The 22,342-nt window shown below is 39.8% G+C and overlaps 1 protein-coding gene across 1 annotated transcript in view; it reads left to right on the forward strand.

Annotated features, from left to right (window-relative positions):
- LOC132092221 (sodium/potassium-transporting ATPase subunit beta-1-interacting protein 2-like) overlaps window positions 1-22,342 on the forward strand; it is a 162,570-nt gene that overhangs the window by 92,785 nt on the left and 47,443 nt on the right. Inside the window, exon 4 of the mRNA XM_059498366.1 lies at window positions 14,582-14,782. Within this exon, the coding sequence (XP_059354349.1) occupies window positions 14,582-14,782 (201 nt within the window). The remainder of the gene's footprint in view (window positions 1-14,581; window positions 14,783-22,342) is intronic.

The raw sequence follows: 22,342 nt of genomic DNA on the forward strand, positions 1-22,342 counted from the left end.
TTTTTTAGATAATCAAAAACATACAGTGCAACCAGTGTAATCCAATTCCCGAATGAATCTCTCTTGGGATTCAATTGATTTCAGTGATCCCAAAAATACAGCACAGCCAGTATAGTCCAATTTCTGAATGATTCCCTCTTGAGAGTCAATTCTTTTCAGTAAATCATAAACACACAGCTCTAGCGGTGTAGAAACATTCCAGAATGAATCCCTCTTGTGAGTCAGTTCTTTTAAGTGAATCGAAATAAAACGCAAGCAGTGTAGTTCTCAAAACAAACTGATTCTTGATAGTGAAAGATGCACATAATGAGTTTTGTTGTAGCCAGTTGTATTTTATTAAATTATTATTTAATAATTATTATTTAATTATTTTTTATTTAATATATTTTCTTATATATTTTCTTATCTGCTCTGTCAAAATTTGCCAACTGGCTGCTGAGGGCAGTAAATATTTTTCCCAAATATGTCTTTCTCAAAAAGTACTGAGCTGGAATTGTTTAATTCCTTCCATTTTCCATTTCATAGTCCCTAGCTAAACTCTATGTTAAGTGTGCAGCTTGATCCATTTTGCGTGTGAATTCAGGTGGAGATGAAGAAGGCAGGTGTCCTCCAATCTCTCTGAGCGTCCCACCTCATCAAACCTCTGTCCTCCACAGGGGTCCTCCTGACAGTGTGGCAGTATCAATGATTTCCTCATCCTGGGTAACTAATGGGGTAGCCCTTGCTCCCCTACGCCTTTCATCTAAAAAGTGAATTACCTCTCTAATATCCAGCATGCTGAGCCGATCAATACAGCGCCTGAGGAACTGATGAGCGGTGACTGGTTTGGAAGCTTCCTCCATTCCCCTCTTGTTTTTATCTGTTTTCTTTTTTCTTCTGTCTCTATTCTATCTCTCTCACTTTAAAGTACTGGGCTGGTACCAGGTAATACAGATGGTAATACCATGGTACTTTGAAATTACAGGCCACGGTACTGAATAATTTTATTGATATACCATAGTATTTACATTGTATTCGAAGGTACTTCAAAGAATACGAAGGTACTTTTTTCATTACTCTCTAAGGCTTTGTTCACACAGCACTCAGTTCTGATGTTTTTTTCAAGTATGATCTTCAAGACAGACTGTTAGTAAATAATACTTTAAAAAAGATGCATTAAAGTGAGGACAAAAATAAGTTCCCCATTACTTCCACTGTATGGTCAAAAAGTATAGTGGAAGTCAATGGGAACCAAAGCAACTAACATTATTCAAAATATCTTCTTTTGTGTTCCACAAAACAATGAAAGTCATGTTTGGAACAACATGAGGTTGAGGAAATCATTCAATTCAATTCAATTCAAGTTTATTTGTATAGCGCTTTTTACAATACAAATCGTTACAAAGCAACTTTACAGAAAATAATATAAAATAATAAAAATAATAATAATAATACAAGACGTAGTCAGCTAGATGATGAACTATCAATATTATTAATTAATAGTAATTATATGATGCAGTCACACATGTAGCAATAATTGTTAGTTCTGTTTGTTGATTCAAGGTTAGGATCATCTGGGGTCCTCTGAGGGTCAGCATCATCTCTTCTCAGGTGTTCTGGATCCAGACTGGAGCTTGTGTAAATCCTAGTTACGGCAAAACATAGAAACAAGATAGAGACATCATTAGCATAGCTGCTGATCCAACAAAGTAAAATTAGTTTAACCCAAGCTAAAGAATAAAAATGCAGATGCAACTACACTCACAATTTAAGAGATACATTATTCGAATGCTTGGCGAAAGAGATGCGTTTTTAATCTAGATTTAAACAGAGAGAGTGTGTCTGAACCCCGAACATTATCAGGAAGGCTATTCCAGAGTTTGGGAGCCAAATGTGAAAAAGCTCTACCTCCTTTAGTGGACTTTGCTATCCTAGGAACTACCAAAAGTCCAGCGTTTTGTGACCTTAGGGTGCGTGATGGGTTGTAGCGTGGTAGAAGGCTAGTTAGGTACGCAGGAGCTAAACCATTTAGGGCCTTATAGGTAAGTAATGATAATTTGTAACAGATAAGGAACTTAATAGGTAGCCAGTGCAGAGACTGTAAAATTGGGGTAATATGATCATATTTTCTTGACCTGGTAAGAACTCTAGCTGCTGCATTTTGGACTACCTGTAGCTTGTTTATTGACGAAGCAGGACAACCACCTAGAAGTGCATTACAATAGTCCAGTCTAGAGGTCATGAATGCATGAACTAGCTTTTCTGCATCAGAAACAGATAACATGTTTCGTAGCTTGGCAATGTTTCTAAGATGGAAGAATGCAGTTTTTGTAACATTGGAAATATGATTTTCAAAAGACAAATTGCTGTCTAATATAACACCCAGATTTCTGACTGTAGAGGAAGTAACAGTACATCCGTCTAGTTGCAGATTGTAATCTACAAGATTCTGTGTGGTGTTTTTTGGTCCAATAATTAATATCTCTGTCTTATCTGAATTTAATTGGAGAAAATTATTTGTCATCCAATCTTTTACATTTTTAACACACTCTGTTAGCTTAGATAATTGGGAAGTTTCATCTGGTCTCGTTGAAATATATAGCTGAGTATCATCAGCATAACAGTGGAAGCTTATTCCGTATTTTCTAATAATATTACCAAGGGGCAACATGTATATTGAAAATAGAAGGGGACCTAGGACGGATCCTTGTGGCACTCCATATTTTACTGATGATAAATGAGATGACACCCCATTTAAGTAAACAAAATGGTAGCGATCGGACAGGTAGGATCTAAACCATCTTAGAGCCTGCCCTTGAATACCTGTATAGTTTTGTAATCGATCTATGAGTATGTCATGATCTATGGTGTCGAACGCAGCACTAAGATCAAGTAAGACTAGAAATGAGATGCAGCCTTGATCTGACGCAAGAAGCAGGTCATTTGTAATTTTAACAAGTGCAGTTTCTGTGCTATGGTGGGGCCTAAAACCTGACTGAAATTCTTCATACAGATCATTTTTATGCAGGAAGGTGCTCAATTGAGCAGACACAACTTTTTCTAAAATTTTAGACATAAATGGAAGATTTGAAATAGGCCTATAATTTGCCAGTACACTAGGATCTAGTTTTGGTTTCTTAATAAGAGGCTTGATAACCGCCAGCTTGAATGGTTTTGGGACGTGACCTAAAGATAACGACGAGTTAATGATATTGAGAAGCGGTTCTTCGGCTACAGGTAACAGCTCTTTTAGTAATTTAGTGGGTACAGGATCTAATAAACATGTTGTTGGTTTAGATACAGTGATAAGTTTATTTAGCTCTTCCTGTCCTATATTTGTAAAGCACTGCAGTTTATCTTTGGGTGCGATGGATGAAACTGAAGTGTTAGACGCTGTAGAATCTACATTCGCTATTGTATTTCTAATGTTATCTATTTTATCAGTGAAGAAATTCATAAAGTCATTACTATTTAACGTTGGTGGAATATTTGAATCAGGTGGCGTCTGGTAATTTGTTAATTTAGCCACTGTGCTAAATAAAAACCTTGGATTGTTTTGGTTATTTTCAATGAGTTTGTGGATATGCTCTGCCCTAGCAGTTTTTAGAGCCTGTCTATAGCTGGACATACTGTTTTTCCATGCAATTTTAAAAACTTCCAAGTTAGTTTTTCTCCATTTGCGTTCAAGACTACGAGTTACTTTCTTGAGAGAGTGAGTATTACTGTTATACCATGGCACAGTACGTTTTTCTCTAACCTTTTTCAATTTGATGGGGGCAACAGCTTCTAATGTATTAGAGAAAATAGTGCCCATGTTGTCAGTAATTTCGTCTAATTCATGTGTATTTTTGGGTACAAATAGCAGTTGAGATAGATCAGGCAGGTTATTTGCGAATCTGTCTTTGGTGGCTGGAACAATAGTTCTGCCCAGACGGTAACGCTGAGACATATAGTTAATATCAGTTATACGCAGCATGCACGATACAAGGAAATGGTCTGTAATATCATCACATTGGGGTACAATATCTATAGCAGTAAGATCGATTCCATGCGATATAATTAGATCTAGTGTATGATTAAAACGATGAGTGGGCCCGGTGACATTTTGCTTGACTCCAAAGGAGTTTATTAGGTCAGTAAACGCAAGTCCTAATGTATCATTTGCATTTTCAACGTGAATATTAAAATCTCCCATGATTAGCGCCTTATCAACTGTAACTAGAAGATCTGAGAGGAAATCTGCAAATTCTTTTAGGAATTCTGTATACGGCCCTGGTGGTCTATACACAGTAGCCAGAGCAAGAGATACATTAGATTTCTTTTGCATGTCTGACAGTGTAACATTTAGCAAAAGTATTTCAAAAGAGTTAAACCTGTATCCTGTTTTCTGGGTAACATTGAGAATATCACTATATATTGTTGCAACACCTCCTCCACGACCAGTCTGACGGGGCTCATGCTTATAATTGACTGCAAATCATGACAGAATGCATATGTAACACATGTGAAGCTCACGTTTTACATTGTCCTTCTACTGCATCTAAAGCTTCTCAATTTATTCGTTTTAACTACTGTAACCAAGCTGCACCTTTTGACTTTCAGCTGCTCTGCCAGGTCCCAAATCGGTTCTAGAGAAGGCGTTTCACTCTTTCCCTGACATTTCTACACGTGGCGCGGGCGTGCTTTCCTCCAGTGCTAAATGTGTAGACCTTGCACTGCAGTATTCATAAATATAAACAATTCTCCATCTGTTAACGCACATTTTGAAATGTCACATCTCTGTCTGTGACAGATGCATCTGCTTTCACTCCAAACAATCTTCTCTCTCTGAGGGGCGATAAAGGAAGCCTGTCGATTAGCAACAGCTCCTTCTGGAGCATCACAGCAGCATGCACTATTATTTTTGGAGCTCCAAATGAATTCAGTTCTGCTAAACAGGCTAATTTCATGGTCTTATGCACAGACAAAACTCTTCCACTGGCATACAATGTTTGTTATGCAGCATCTGGAAAATGAACACAATGGATGTCTGTGATGGGCCCTTGATTACTAGAGGAGCTATAATAGAACCTAAGGCGGTAAGTGCCCTGAATCTCCTCCACGAGGTGTTGCTCAGTGCCATTTGTGACATCAGTGCAGACGTCTGACACTGAGGTGTGTGTTTCTCACCTAGCAACAATGCAGGAACTTCAGGGGTGTTTTCTCAGAGGACCAAAAGGAAAATTGTTTTTAAAAAAGCAAATAGTTTGGGTGAGTTTGTCTTAGTTATGTTTCATTTAACTTTGTCTCAGAAGTTCCTTCTAAACATTTTTGCTAATTGTTGACACACAGTAGAATAAATTTGAAATGTAATTTAATGTTTTTTTTGTTTGTTTTTTTGTTCTATTTAATTAAATTTGACTATCCACTTTATCTCAGATGTTCCTCCTAAAATCTGGGGGAAATAAAAATAGATGCAAACTGACATCACATGAGTATAAAGAATGAATTCTAAATATAATTTATTTCTATTTACATTTATTCATTTATTCATTCATTTTTGGTTATGTTCCATTTGATTTTTAAATAAACCAAGTAATTGTAAATTGTAAAATAATTAAGTGCATTTATTATAATTAATTAATTTGTAAACGAGTTTGTCTCATGTGTTACTCATAAAATTCCTTAGAGAAAATTAAAAAAAACAAAAACACAAATGAGACACAAAGATAGTTTTCCAGATAGTTTGGTTTTAGAAGAATTTAATGAAAAATAATGATGATTTCAAATTCAAATCTGCCAAATTTAGTCTTGGTCTCTAAGTACAGTTTGAGACGTTGTTGATATTTTTCAAACTTAAGAGATATTTAAGATCTTTTTTATTTTTCTATTTTTTTCCCAATATGGGGAGAAAAGGTGTTACAGTGCTTAAAAATAATTGACTGCAAAAATATAAACAAAGCACATGAAACTGAATACTGAATTCATGAACACATGCTCTTTACACCCGAGAGCCGTTGTGCTCAAGGTAAAGCAGGTATGTTTCCTATCTAACAGTTACATATTTGCTGTTGACACTGTCCCAGAACCTTCCCACATAGGCAGTGTAAACATACAGTAAGTATCATAGGTTTACTCACAATGTAAATACTATTCCAGGCAGCAAAGTTATGCAGACTTACACAATTTTAGCCAGATTCTATTGCATCTTATGTATGCATTAATGTAATTTAATGTTACGCACTTGTGGTATTATAATGTTAATATAAAATTATTATTAATGTATTAAATTATCTATTTACTTTATTAATATATTGATTATTTTGCTATAATTTAGTAATTAATGTTCTACTAATAACAACAACAATAATATAAAATATATAACTTTCATTTATTCATGAGTGTATTATTTTATATTATTGGTTTTGTTAATAAAATATATTGAATTCACAATTAAAAATGTAATTATTTATTGTTGTTGTTACAGCTCTTGATAATGCTAATAATAATAATAATAATAATAATAATAATTATTATTATTATTATTTTAAATAATAGACATAGAAATAATGATATTAGTATTAATAATAATAAAATAAAATAAAGTAATTTAATATATTGAGTTATATTTAAAATTAAAATTAACAAATGTATATATTAATAATAATTATTAATATTATTATTATTATTATGGGATCATTTGTAACATGGTAAAATCAAAGTGAAGTGAAGTGACATTCAGCCAAGTATGGTGACCCATACTCAGAATTTGTGCTCTGCATTTAACCCATCCGAAATGCACACACACAGAGCAGTGAACACACACACACACTGTGAGCACACACCCGGAGCAGTGGGCAGCCATTTATGCTGCGGCGCCCGGGGAGCAGTTGGGGGTTCGATGCCTTGCTCAAGGGCACCTAAGTCGTGGTATTGAAGGTGGAGAGAGAACTGTACATGCACTCCCCCCACCCACAATTCCTGCCGGCCCGGGACTCAAACTCACAACCTTTCGATTGGGAGTCCGACTCTCTAACCATTAGGCCACGACTTCCCAACCATATATATCCTTTAGTTGGAGTATTGCATATTCAAGTTATGGGCATCTCAGCAATGTTTTTCAAAGACTGATCATTCGTTGAAGCTCCATGCTAGTTCATTACTACTAGGCAAACCAAGGCAGCAGGTTCATTAGAATATTGTTTACTTCTTTTCCCTGAGTGCTAAAACATGGCTAGAGTTACGGAGAAGCTTAAGTATCTGTCTGAGGGCTGAAAAAATATCTAATTTTGTGTGACATTAAGCCATGAATATTTCAAAACGCTTCTCATGTGATGACATCAATTTATAGGATACTGGCACTGGATGCTTGCTCCATTTGAGATGTCTCCAAGCCTTGTGGCATCCATTGCCATGTGTGTGTGTGCAGAGAATGCTTCTAAAAAATTTTTGGAACAAACCGTCTAAAATTCCCACTTTCTTAAACGTTTGCCACTTCTAATAGGCTTAGCTTGTCTAAATAAATAAATAAAGTCTATCCCTGGTAGTCTTAATCTTCCATTTTGTTCTGCCCCAGTCCAGATATCACGGTGCTAGCCTGAGGGAAATATAGCTATAGCTCTTGCCTGCAGAAACCCATTTACTGATGGACAGATGATTGACATTCATCCCAAGGCTGAGTCTTCCCATCTTGATCCCCTCCAAACGCCCTCCAACAACAAACAATCCCTGATGATCGAGTATTATCCCAACACGGCCACTGGGTTTTGTAAGCATAAATAAATAGCAGGTGTAAGAAAACTAGCGTGACTTCAAAACAAAGGCCCCTTTTTTGTGAATCTACTGTATCTTTCTATCCATCTATCTATCTATCTATCTATCTATCTATCTATCTATCTATCGATCTATCGATCTATCGATCTATCGATCTATCTATCTATCTATCTATCTATCTATCTATCTATCTATCTATCTGTCTGTCTGTCTGTCTGTCTGTCTGTCTGTCTGTCTGTGTGTTTGTGTGTGCTCTTGTTTTTGTCAGGACACAACTCTGTATAATGACATGGTATAACAGGTATAACACAGGTATTACAAGGAGAGGGTGACTTATGAGGACAAAACCCATATCCCCATTTTTCAAAACGCTTATAAACCATACAGAATGAGTTTTTTTGAGAAAGTAAAAATGCACAAAGTTTCCTGTGAGGGTTAGGGTTAGGTGTAGGGTTGGTGTAGGGCCATAGAATATAAAGTTTGTACAGTATAAAAAGCATTACACCTAAGGGATGTCGGCACTTTTCACAAAAACAAATGTGTGTGTGTGTGTGTATAATCTTCAAGGTAATATAAAATTAAAAATTTAGTTTATTTTTGCATAGAACATGGCACAAACTTGATGGATATTAATTGCCTTAGCAAACATCACTAATTACCATCAAATATTATGTCTTTTGATTCATTTCCTATGGCACTCAAAGTGTGTTTTAGTAATGGTAAAATGTTGTTCCAGCAGAAACGTTTTTATTAGAAACCGTAGCATTCGGCATGTCATAATTTCTCTCTGTGTGGATATGTTCCTTTGTTCATCGAGTAAATCAAATCTCTCGTTTCTAGTGGAACAGCAGTGTTTTAGCTTCAGTCGGCCATGCTCAATATGCTTGTCTTGAATTGTATTTCACAGCAAGACTGCACAAATATGCTCAAGCATAGTCTTGGGTCAACAAATATAAATCATGATTTGTTCCCTTGATCTGAATATGTTCATGAATTTTTATATATTAAACTTGCATGAGGCAGATGGACCCAATATTTTTAAAGAGCTCGCTGCAGAATGAAATATCCCATCTTTGTTTGATTTGCATATACAGTGATTCAGTGTTAATCTTTTCAGTGCTTGTTGCGGTTTAAGTATTATTTATTTATATTTTCATTTCTATTTTATACAGAAAGCATTCAGTTGATCAAAAGTGACAGTAAAGACATGCATAATGTCACTTATAATCACACGAATAAATTACATATTCAAAAAGTATTTAAAATTTTAGTAATATTTCACATTTTTATGATTAAGTAACTTTATTTTTTGCAAATAAATGCAAAGAAAATCATATATAAAGATATACTTACAGTATATTGTATATATAATTATCACATTGTCATATTCATATATATATATATAAGTATATATAAGTACATAATACATAATAAGTTGTATTAATACTTTAAAATATTACTGTATTTACTATAATTTTGGTCAAATAAATGTACCCATGGTGAGAGACTTCAAAAACATTCAACAATCTTTCCTCCTCCAAACTTTTTAATTAATTGGTATAATTTTACTGTTTTTAGACATTACATCACAACAGCATCAAGTCAAAGGATCTTAAATACAGTACGTTCTTTGTTTTTATTGTGCCTAGCAAGACATCAGCTACATGCTCTCTGCAGTCCACCATCACTCACTGTAAATCATGCTGGCACGTCAGTCCATAATGCCTGTTGAAATGTGGTCTCATCCATCTCCAGACACTGTCCTGACAGCCCTTCTTTCAGGCCGGCAGTGTTTCCCATTGCAGTGACTCTGGCACAGACTGAAAGAGAGTAATGGAGGAGTGTTTGTCTGCGAGACCCCTGCCGCTTTGCAGATTGAAATGCTGATGTGCTGAGCAGTCCGTACTGTTATTTGACTGCTGATGGATCACGATTATCCACTGGGCTGATGTTCATTACACCTGTTAGAGAGACAGGAAAAAACAGAGCGGGAGAGTGAGGCAACATGTACATTTTATTTAGTGTTCCTCTCGTTCTGTGGAAGGAAATGTCTGACACGTCTGGGGTCTTACCATGCAAGGGCTTTTCAAGCTTTTTAATGATAAGGACCCCCAAATACGATGAGGAAGATGAAAGGTAGCTATATAAAACATTTTTCTGTTTGAGATAAAGAGTCCTATTATAAAGACAACATGGTATTTACTTAATTGATATTAAATATATTGTATTATGCTGAAACCAAAGCAAAGTTATGAAAAATAAAATATATGTATTAAAAAAGATTTTAAAATATACAAGTAAAAAACAATTCTGATACATACACTTTGAAAAATCCAGTTTGAAAATCTCTGGAGGAAAAATAGATTAGTTTATTTATTTAAAGAACTCTCAATTTTTCCACAGACCCCCTTAAACTCTCGTGAAAATCTCTGAAACACTTTTGGGGAAAAAAGTATATTTTTTGTTTGTTTGTTTTTATATATTTATATGTTATATTTATTTATATATTAATTCCTTCAAAAATACTGCGGCTAGTGGTACTTTGTGCTTGGATGACACTGTATTAATTCAAAGCTAGGATTAATTATTTGCATCATAATGGCTATTTATGTCCATCACTGGAGCGTGCTACATGTGTTTCTGGGGAGAAACAAGGATTTTTCACCAAACTGCTATACAAGGGTATTGATTTGGTGTAAACAAATCAATCCAACCATTCAGGTTCTTTGTATATGTTTAAATAAGAAGTGAGAGTGCACCGAGGGCTCGGCGTGTATTTTGCAGAAGGAGAAGTGCTAAGCCTTCCTCTAAGGAGGAGCAGGGCTTATTCAGGAGCCTTTCAGATGAACCAGTGTCATTCTCACGCTGAGATAGACATTGCACTGTGCGGTTGGGCAATCTGCCGTTAGTGTGCATTTTGAAATGGATTAAAAGTTCTTTATCACATCACTCACCCTGGCTGGGTAAACAGTGAAGCCATTTACGAAGGCGGGCGAGTGATTGATCTCCAGGCGGCCTTTAGGAAAACATAATGGGGACTGTGACTTGTGCCCCTCAGATGATTCACTCAGAAAACACTGGAGACAAGTTTTTGACATATTTATACTGTATATTTTCTAATGTGTTACAAAATTACACTTAAGTTATATTGTGAAATATTACTACATTTTTAAATAACTGTTTTCCATTTTTATAAATAATTTATATGATATATACTTTTCGGAAGCAAATTTTTTGTCGCATGATACTTCAAGATTTTTTATTTTTGAGTTTTTTATTAAAAGAAAGTTCAGAAGAACAGCACACACCAGTGTTCGAATTGAGTCAAAGCTCTTGGGGGGTCCCCCAACCCCCCCCCCCCCCCCCCCCCCAAAAAAAACAACTAATAATATACATATTTGTATTTATTTATTTCATATAATAATATAATTTACTTTACTTTACTTGTGAATCTAATTTACTTTGTGTGTTTCATAACATGTTTTTGCAGCTGAGCATTTACTATGTAAAATTAAATAAAAATCTATGAAATAACAAGATGGCTCTTCTCTTCTTTCCCTTGTCCATATCTGAGAAAATAATGTAAGATGTAAGTTGTAATATTATATTTGTTGTCGTTACTGTGAATATATTTAAGAAAGCACTCCATGTTATTCATGCTACTTATTAAGGTTATTAATGGTGATATACTTTGAACAGTGCACATGTAGGCATTTTATTTCATTAAAAAAACTAATTTATCTTGAATGTAGTTACATAACCCTTTCATATTTTCAAGCAGAAGTTGTCATAGTTGGGTAAACTTCTATAGTGGTGAATGAGAGTATATGTTTAAATATATGTTTTGTCACAATAGTGTTTCTACAAGAGGGAAAAATAGAAATAATTTGATACGATTACGATGCTGATGACCATTAATCAATTTTGATCTCTTGATTCACTATCAATTCACATGAATAGGCCTACTGTACTTACTTTTCTTGGGTTAAACTCAGTATTTTCTTGCATTAATTAATATTCACTTGTGTGTGCTTATACGAGTATCTTTTTAAAATGTATAATCTAGTGTTTGATCATGTCTAAATATTTATTTAAATGCAAAACCTAAAAATAAGTAAGCAGTTATGACCTGCAATACTCTTTTGAGCAACTAGAGTATGTATATTTATTAGAGTGGGTAAACAATGGCATTGCAAATGGAAATTATTATTTTTCTGGCCACAAAATGACTTTAATTTGCCTCTTTGCATTGAATTTAAAATCCTTTTCTCCACTTAACCTTAAATACTACACTAATTGTATTAGGCTATACATAATAATGGAAAATAGGATACAATTCATAACAAAAACGGTTGATCTGCATGTTTGTCTTCGGCGTAATAATCAATGCATGTGTGTCTCACGCACAATTCGTGAGAGTTAGCAACCCTGCTTTATCATCGTTGACACAAAAAAAGCCTTCACCTGATGAACATTTTCATCAGTAATAATGTCCTTAATTAAATTAACACTGTTTTTGAGCAGTTAAGGTTACTAGATTTAAAATGATTTGTTTAATTCAGAATGGGTGCAATGCTAGCTCCAAACAAGATTCTATTTTTCTCAGAATTACGTTAGATGGCTAATTACAACTAACAAGCCGATAGTGAGCTAGCATCATAAGATAAAAAAAAACAACTATTGACAGACCAAGATTATAAGTGACTCTCTGATTCTAAGATAAACACTTATTCAGTAGCAATAAATTAGGTGTACCAAACAATCATAAAACAAAGAAATATTATCTTACCGTTATCGTGAGGTAAAATAATGACGAAGGATCACTCTGTCAGCCAATCACACAGCGACGTCGTGCCCGCAGTCTGTAAATTCCTTCAGAAAACAGCGTGTGGCGCACTTGAGCGTATTTTCAGATGCACATCTAATTTGAAGTAGCTTTTTATGGGAGCGGCACTTTTTACAGTCTATGGAGCGGCAGCGCAATACTTTGGTAAAAAATAGATAGATAGGGCTATGTCAAATATTGTTTCTATTTTAGTTTTAATGAAAAACCAGGGGACCCCCCAAGGTCATTTTTTTGGGCCTTATGGGGGGTCCCTTGATGCTTATGGGGGGTCCCGGACCCCCCCAGCCCCCCCTCAATTCGAACACTGGCACACACTACCATTCATTATGTCGTAGGAAAGGGGTATCTTGCAAAGGGTTCACATTTAATATCAATGGCATTAAAAAGTTTGATTGCTCCTGTTGTAGAAAGCACTGATTAGACATGTCATCAAGATGGAAGACAGAGACTAAATTGTTGAGCAAAAATCTGCTTGAAAAGATTGAATTTGTCAGTTTTTAGTGGTGCACTAGTATATTGATGACCTAAGATCTTAAAGATTTGGACTGAAAGTCAGAAAATTCTTATCTTTATTTCTTTAAGCACTTCTTAAGACAACTTCTAAGCTGTTGTTGTTGTCTTTCCTCAGGAGGGGAATGTCTCCTGGGGAGCTTCAGGTTCCTACATGAGTAGCACGCTCAGTGCCAAGCTTCAACACTTGTAGGACCGCAAATCTGGCTATAAAATGCTAGATCGCTGCTCTTTAGAGGGATTTCTTAGAGCACTCGACTCGTACATCAGATTTATGCAGACATGCATCTGTAGGTGTGAGAGTTAGAGCTCTGTTTCTTTCTTTCTGCTTCGCGTCTAGGCTTGGCATGTGTTTTCTAAGACTGATGGATTTGTCTGAATATGTTCTCTGCGTACTTGAAGCCCTGGTGTATAATCCTCCACTTGTGTAACTGGCATTCACTCAAATGACCCAGGATATTGCAAACACTTCAGTCGCCAGCGTGCAGATCATTAAGGCTGAAAAATGGCACACAAAAGTGAATTTGGGATTTGAGAAATGTGAATTCTTCCGCCACTTGATTGTGGAATTAATCTCATGCCACATTTATAAGTATGTGTTGGCTGGTTATTGCTCTGCGAGTCCCTTTGATGTCTCAAAATTAACCACATAAGAGCCACTTAAATAATTGTGCCTCAATGTTAAAAAGCTTCAAAATGATTATTAATACAACAAAATACAAGCCCTACAATGGCTGCTAGGGATCCCATTTCCAGTGCCAGACAACATCTGACTTTTTAAATGTAGGGTGAATGTGTTACACTGATCGTGAGCCAGAATATATGATTATTTTAATATAAACAAATTAATGAAATCATCAATTTCTAGAGGTTACAATGTGAGGCATCTCACTAGAGGGAATGCCTTGCTCTCTTAGTTGTCAATAAATGAGAATGGACTGGATTTAGCTTGATTAAAATATACTGGAGTGCTTGTTATTTGACCCACATTGTTAAATAAGTCAGCGTTCAGAGTATTACATCTTGTAAGCTTGAATACATAATTGAAATTGCTTGAATACAAGGAAGTGGACTTACTTTAACATTTTAAACCTTTGGGGTCTGAGGGGGTTTTGGGGCTCTGGAGAAATTTTGACAATGCTTTTTTTTTTTTTTTAGTTTCTTATAAACATATTAATGGCTAAAGTCTTATTACTGTATTTAGCACAAACTGTTCTACAATAATATATTATCATCATGTTTGTGCAAATTAGTATTTCTGAGAAAATTAGGTTTATGTGTGGTTATTGAAAAACTGAAAAAAAAAATTTAAGTCACAGATGATCTTCGGCGTTTGTTCTGAATATAGTTTTGGCGCCATTCCAATTTTCTTTGCATTTAGGTGAAATAGAAACATAAACATTGATAACTGATCATTCAGAAACTATAAATATCACTTGAATGTAGGTAATGTTTAATAAAGCTTCTCTTCTAACTCATTCTTCTCTCCTGCAGGACACAGATCTGATTATGACTTTCAACATCTCCATGCATCGCTCCTGGTGGATGGAGAACGGCCCGGGGTGCAGGGTGACCCCAGTGACCCCTCCTCCCTCCTGGGCCCCGGAGGACCATCGCTACATCAGCATCACTGGCTGTCTGCTGGAGTACCAGTATGTGGAGGTGACCCACAGTTCCTTGCAGATTATCCTGGCTGTGAGTAATGTCTGATCCTTTACAGGCTTTTCTTTCCTTTTACTGTGCTTGCGATTGCAGCTTCTGGTATGAAATATATATAGTTCCTCTTCAGGAACTCGAGCTGCGTTGAGAACGTTTGGGGAACGCGTCCAGCGTGACGTCTCTGAATAATGTGTATAATCAGTCCAAAGGAAGGGCGAGACGTCAGAGACCAGGAAGCATAAAGCATGAGCGGCAAAGCCGGAAATCAGCCTTGTGTCTTCAGCAAGCGCTCTGTGTGTGTGTGTCAGTCACTATCTGTTTGTGAGTCTTATTTAGTGTCGTTTGTCCTCTGATAAACTCCATTGTCAAAGCTTCAATCAAGAGAAGTTTTGGGCGAGAGCAGGCAGCGTTTAGGCTGTGTGTTTTCCCTGCCAAAAAAAAAAAAAAGGTAGGGACACATGCAGTTCGTGTGTTGTCTGCTTGAGAGTGAAGCGCGCAGTGTCAGCTCTCGAGGGAGTTGAAGGCTGCGATGCGAGCCTTTGCTTCACTCTCAGAAGGCTCTCTTTGAGGAGAGAGCTTTCACTGGCATTTCTCGCGGTGCCAGCCCCGCTTTTGTCGAGGAAAAAACGGAGCGGTGGTTGTGCTCACGGGATTCGCTTTCGGATCTGCTGGAAGGAATGTAAGACGGGTCTTTTCAAGTTCCTATCTTCTTTCTTAGCCACCAGATCCACCGCCCGCTCTCGGGGGTTCGGAAGCCCGCGTTTGCAGTACTTTCTCCCCGATGAGAGGGCGCGACGCACTGCCTGTCTTTCTCATAGGAGATTGATATGGAAAGGCGTCGATGAGCTCGCCAGTTGTTCAAGCACCAGTCACACAAGCACCAGTTACACACGCATATTATGCCTAATATTATAATAAGCAGCATTAATGAGGAGTGGAGCTCGCGCAGTCGGCTCTCGGGGGGCTGATTGTGCTTTTTTCGCTGTTAAGCGCTCCGCTCTCGCCGGGCACGCTCCGAGGAGTGTGTCCGTGCAAGCGGTCTTGCAGTCGCGGTCGCGCTGGGGCTGATGCATGGCGGCGACCACGATAGCGGGAATCGCACATGATCTGGTGAACGGGTTGGAGACGGCTCGTCCTATCTCCACCCGTGTTTACTAGATCTAGAGCTCGTTCTCGAGGCTTGGAAACCAGCGCTGCGGTTTTTTCGTCATCTGAGACAGCTCGCTGCTGCTGCATGCTCTCTCGTCGGGCACGCTATGAGGAGTGTATCCGTGCATGCGATCTTGCGGTTGCGGTTGCACGGCGCCGACCGCGATAGTGGGAATCGCACATGATCTGGCGAACGGGTTGGAGACGGCTCGTCCTATCTCCACCCGTGTTCACTAGATCTAGAGCTCGGTCTCGAGGCTTGAAAACCCGTGCTGTGGTTTCTTCGTCCTCGGAGGCAGAGCTCGCTGCAGCATTCGTCTTTCTCTGAGGAGATTGATGCTGTCTGTGTGACTGAGTAGCATATATATATTTATATATAAAAAAATAGAACATGCATGCTGCCGAGGCAACGCGTGTATTACATTGTTTCATCTTTATATGAGTTTTTTTTTCTACACCAGACCGTGTTGGCTCGTCTGGTTGTTGACTACTATATATTAATATTTATCTGACTATGTGAAGTTAGATGTGCAGGGGCTCTAGGAATGTAATTTCTTATGTGAGAACACGTGTGTACCGCTCTTCCTCTGAGGAGGTTGAGGCGGTCAGGGGCTGCTGGGCGGAGCAGTCCCAACCATGTTCCAGCCCCTCGTGCCGGGGGTGTCACTTTTGTACTCTGCAGACGCTAGAGTCAGAGTGGCGCTCCCAGGCCGAAGGCTTCTAGTGGAAAGCAGTTCTACGGACCGTTGTTTTCGCTGGATAGCCTTCATCATAACGTCCTGACGCGTAAGGCCCAGGACGTTTTGAGGGCCAGCTCCCTCTGGGGAAGAGTGGTGTACACCGCATTACACGGTGCCCGTCTCTCCTCAGTGTCCTCAGGAGATCGATCTGCCAACCCTGCCGGTGTTCCAGGGCGCAGCGGTCTCCAGCGAGCGCTTCTCTCAGTTACCGCCCGAAAACGTAGAGAACCGAAAACGTAAACCTGAGAGGCTCGCTACCTCTACGGAGGTCTCTAGAGCAGCTAGTATGGTCGTCCCCTGCTGGTCCGCCGCTTCAGGACACAGAGCTAGTAACTCTAGGCACACCAGAGGCCAGTCTCGCAAGACTGGTTCCCTTAGGAGGAAACATGGCAGTGTGGGAGCCCCTGCCAAGTGTACTTCACGGGGTCCTGCCCCGAGCAGGCTCTGGTCTAGTCTTCCTAGCAGACAACGTGGGTCTGAGGCACGTCGTTTTTAGGAGACTTCAGCTACGAGAGTCCTGATGCTGCGGCTCAGGACCTCGGAGGGCAGGCCCCTCTGGGGAAGAGCGGTATACACCGCATTACACGTTACCCGTCTCTCCTCAGTGCCCTCAGGAGATTGATCTGCCAACCCTGCCGGTGTTCCAGGGTGCAGCGGTCTCCAGCGAGCGCTTCTCTCAGTTACCGCCCGGAAATGTAGCGGTGCTAAGAGGCTCGTGACCTCCTGGGAGGTTTCCAGAGCAGCTAGTTTGGCTGTGGGTCAGTGGGTCCTGCGCACTGTGGTGAGAAGCCACAGAATCCAGTTCTAGTGGGCCCCAAGCAGGCTCTGGTAATGGAACAGAAGTAGACAGAGACCATCGATGTGGTCCCTTCTTGTGTTGCAGAGTCCGGTCCTATAGCCGATACTTCACTGTTCCAAGGAAGGATGAGGTGTTGTGTCCTTTTCTAGATCTGTGCTTTTTGAACCTCTCAGTCAGGGGACTGAAGTTTAGCACGCCTGCACAGGCATAGTCCAAGGACTGGTGTATCACGATCTATCAAAAGATGCACTTATCTCCATCCTTCTTCATCGGAAGTTCCTGAGGTTTGCTTTTGGGGGCAAAAGCCTACCAATACAGATCTTCCTCTGGCCTTGCACTCTCACCCCACACTTTCACGACTCAACCACATTGACGATTGGTTGATATCAGCTCAATCTGAGCAGATGACGGTTCTGCACCGAGATGTCGTTCTCGCTCACATGAAAGAGCTGGGGTTAAGACTTAACGCCAAGAAAAGTGTGCTTTCTCCAGTTCAGAGAACCACTTATCTGGGCATGGTGTGGGATTCGACCACGATGCAGGCACGTATGTCACCTGCTCGGATCGAGTCGATCCTCACTGCAGTCGCGAGAGTGAGAGAAGGCCGGTCACTCACTGTCAAGCAGTCACGGAGATTGCTGGGTCTGATGGCAGCTGCGTCCAACGTGAATACTATTGGCCTGCTGTACATGAGACCCCTACAGTGGTGGCTCGAGACCAAGAGGTTCTCCCTGAAGGGAAACCCACTTCGCATGCTAAAGGTCACGCGGTGCTGCCTACATGCCTTGGATATGTGGAGACAGATGCGTCCCTCACCAGCTGGGGTGCGGTCATGAGTGGCCACCCTGCCCACGGTCTGTGGAGTGGTCGCCATCTGACATGGCACATCAACTGCCTGAAGATGCTGACCATTCTTCGTGCACTTCGTTATTTTCTCCCAGACCTAAGAGGTCGCCATGTGTTGGTGCGCACCGACAACACAGCGGTGGTCTCTTACATCAACCGCCAAGGAGGTCTGCACTCACGCCGTTTATACAACTAGCGTACCAGATCCTTGTGTGGGCCCAGGACGAATTCCTCTCGTTTAGAGCAGTTCACATTCCTGGGCATCTTAATATGGGAGGAGGCATCCTGTTGAGGCAGGGGCCAAGGCCCGGGGAATGGCGGCTTCACACTGAGGTGATGAAGCAGAGTTAGAGATGTTGGCCAGACTCGGGTGGATCTGTTTGCGACTCGAGAGACATCGCACTGTCCCCTCTGGCTTCCTCTGACTCATCCAGCTCCACTGGGGCTGGACGCCATGGTACAGACATGGCCGAGGCTTCATCTATAAATTTTTCCCCCAATTGCTCTGCTCTCGGGAGTTCTGGAGAGAGTGTGCCGGGACGGAGTCCGGCTGCTGTTAGTAGCCCCGTTCTGGACAGGCCGGGTATGGTTCCTGGGCCTGATTTCTCTTTTTGACGGCACTCCATGGGAGGTTCCCGTCAGGAGAGATCTCCTCTCGCAGGCGGAGGGTGCGCCCACGCATGGAGCTTAGAGGCTGTAGGTGCTGTCTCTGAGGAGGCACAACTCTTAGCTTCCGGTCTCTCAACCAAGGTTGTAAGACCGTTCGCCAATCCAGAACTCCCTCAATGAGGACACTGTATGCCTTGAAGTGGAAGCTTTTCACTTCTTGGTACGGAGACCGCCAGCTCGACCCAGTTAACTGCCCGTATGGTACAGTGCTGGAGTTCCTGCAGGCTCTCCGCAGGGTTGACCCACTCCACCATGAAGGTCTATGTGGCGGCCATGGTGGCCTACTGCGCCCCTCTCGGTGACCAGTCAGTGGGCAGAAACCCTCTGGTTACATGTTTCCTCCATGGTGCGCTGAGGCTGAGGCCTCCTGCCAGAAGAAGCTTATGCTAAGCGGTGATCAGGATGTTATCCTAAGCCTCGAGTCCTCTGATCTCCCCTCTCCTGGGGGTCAAGACTCACTCCTTCTGAAGTTTGGCCATTGGACGGGTTGTCCCCGAATTCTGTCAGGCTCCTTCTCTTGCTTTAGCTGTGCTCTTCCACACTAGGCAGAGATTTGAAAGTCTGGCGGCGTGGGCATTCTCGTTCCCCAAACGTTCTCGACGCAGCTCGAGTTCCTGAAGAGGAACATCTAAGGTTACGTATGTAACCCTGGTTCCTCGAAGGAACGAGACGCTGCGTCGCAGTGCCACACTTCCGGCATCTCTGGCTGGCGCTTGCTTCATCCTTTGAGGCTGATTTCCGGCTTTGCCGCTCATGCTTTATGCTTCCTGGTCTCTGACGTCACCCGCCTATGACGTCTCGCCCTTCCTTTGGCCTCATATACACATTATTCAGAGACGTCACGCTGGATGCGTTCCCCAAATGTTCTCGACGCAGCGTCTCGTTCCTTCGAGGAACCAGGGTTACATACGTAACCTTAGATGTTCTTTATTATGTGTCTCTTCTTATTGGTCGGTCATGGAATTCTGAAGTGAAATATGGTGGTACAGTGACAGCTAAACTTTATGATTTACTGTTTCCTTATGGATAAGAAGCTCTTGTTAAGAGTCAAATTTGGTAGGTGTCAGTGCAGAGCATTTGTTTTTGTCTGTTTAAAATGTAACCAGTTGATTACACCAAGTCTGTAAATAACGGTTCAGAAATGCTTCTGAATATGAAACACATCAAGAAGTTTGGCCAGGCTCCAGTGTTGATATTGCTTGAATCCGGGTTGATAATAGGAGCTCAGCATGCTGCCTTCCTCTGAGTCTTTATTTTTTATCTCTTGCATTAACTGCTACACCTGCTTCTATTCCCCCCACCCAACCTCCACCCACCTCCACACCCCCACCCCCCACTGTGTCTCTAATGCTGTTGTGAAATTAACTGCCTCAAACGTGGATAAAGCAGTTCTCTGATTACAACCCTGTACTTGACTCTCCCTCTGCTTTCATTCTCATACAATGAAATCTAATTTATTGCAGTATTTTCAACGCAACATGAAATTAGAATTGACCCTGTTTACTGCATGATTCATCAGTGCATGTTATTGAACTCTAATGTCCTTTGATTTCTGTTGATTTAACCAAGGCCGTAGGGGCATGGAAAATGGACCAATAATATCAGAGCCTAGTTTTCATGATCCAACCAAATCCCAATGGATGCAGTGAAGTCATATACGTTAGTTCAAGCTAAATATTATGTTTTCATAGTTTCATGTTTTTGTTTGTTGTTGTTGTTGTTTTAAAAAAAAATTGTAATTAAGAGACTCAATATATTTACTTTAGTAGATGAAATGTTGACTATTGACTGCTTCGTCTGTGTGTGTGTGTGTGTGTGTGTGTATATATATATATATATATATATATATATATATATGTATATATAGTCATGTGAAAAATAAAGAACACCCTGTTGAATTACTTGGTTTTCCATATCAGAACATAATAAAAAAAATCCTCTGGTCCTTGGCAGGGCTTAAAATTTGATAATAAAACCTCAGATTTATAAAATCACAAAACATAGAATTCAACAGGGTGTCCTTTCTTTTTCACATTACTATATATATATGTATTACCAATACAATATATATGTTTCAATGTGTTAATGATCATGTTATTTGCCAACTACCAAAATGCACTGCACATTTTATACTGATGTCATGATTTTTGCGCATAATTCCTCAAGTAACATGACTGCAGCATGAGTTGCACTGTACACAAGAGCTTTTCTTTGCATTACCAGTATACCTTATCAGGTGTGATGTCAGGAGGACAGAAACTTTATTGGTGACCCCTGGTGTCTCATAAAGAGCTGTAACAGAGCACAGGCAGGTCTCGGCTCTATTCACCCCGGTATTTATAGACCTTCCTCTGTTACGACTGATGTTCCTGTGGAGTTATTATACAGCGAATAGCGGAGGAGAAAGGCAGCTGCGTGTCTGTGCAGACAGAGTGCCTGGTGGGAACTTTTAGTGGCTTTGTGGTGTCCCTTCTCAAGAGAGGAGAGCAGGAACCGCTATTCCCTTATTGATGGTAGGGCTGCAACTAACGATTATTTTGATAATCGATTAATCTGTCGATTATTTTTACGATTAATCGATTAATCGGTTTATGTACTTATATTTTAGTTTTTTCCATTTTTTCCCCAAGTAAATTATTAATAAATGGTCTTTATCATTCAGCATAGATTTAAGAGATTTTAACCATTTTGCACTGTCATATCCTCATCAAAAATATACCTGGAGTTGTTTTATTGTGTTAGTAATCCTTTGTCGAACTCTTCTGCAATCAGAACACTGACCCATACTCTAGCAAATTTCACAAGGAGATTTCAAATAATGTTTTCACCATGGCAGTCCTTAGAGCTCCTAAAGTAGTTTAACATCCCGAACAAAGCTTATTAAGGAATCTTTCAGAACATATTTTCACGAAGAATAAGGATAAAACAGAATAAAATTGCAGTGCATTGTATTTTATTATATACTGGGAAAAAGCTATATAGCTTTTGCTGTGAAATTGTAAACAATCCTTCAAAAAAATTGCCAATGGCACGAAACCTGAATGGAACTCACAATTTAAAGTAAAATCCATCAGAAGGTTGTCCAGAAAAAAAATAGGACACACACAAAAAACCTGCTGTGTGAAAAAGAGCAGTGAATAATACTTAGAAAAAAAAGTGCATTTCAAATATCTACATTTACCTCTCTCATTCAGTCATAATTAGGCTGCACGACTGAATTTTGAACTGGTAAACGACAAACTGATCACAGAACATGCTTTTACGACTAAACATTTGCAAACAACATTGTACTGGAGAATCTGCACAAATGAAAGTCTTAGGGGCCGTTCACAAATCGCGCCTAAAAACGCGTGGAAAACGCTAGGTGCGCCGCTTTCTCCTTCTTTCCAAAGC

This window comes from Carassius carassius, chromosome 18, assembly GCF_963082965.1.
Source record: "Carassius carassius chromosome 18, fCarCar2.1, whole genome shotgun sequence".
In the NCBI taxonomy this organism is placed as follows: Eukaryota; Metazoa; Chordata; class Actinopteri; order Cypriniformes; family Cyprinidae; genus Carassius; species Carassius carassius.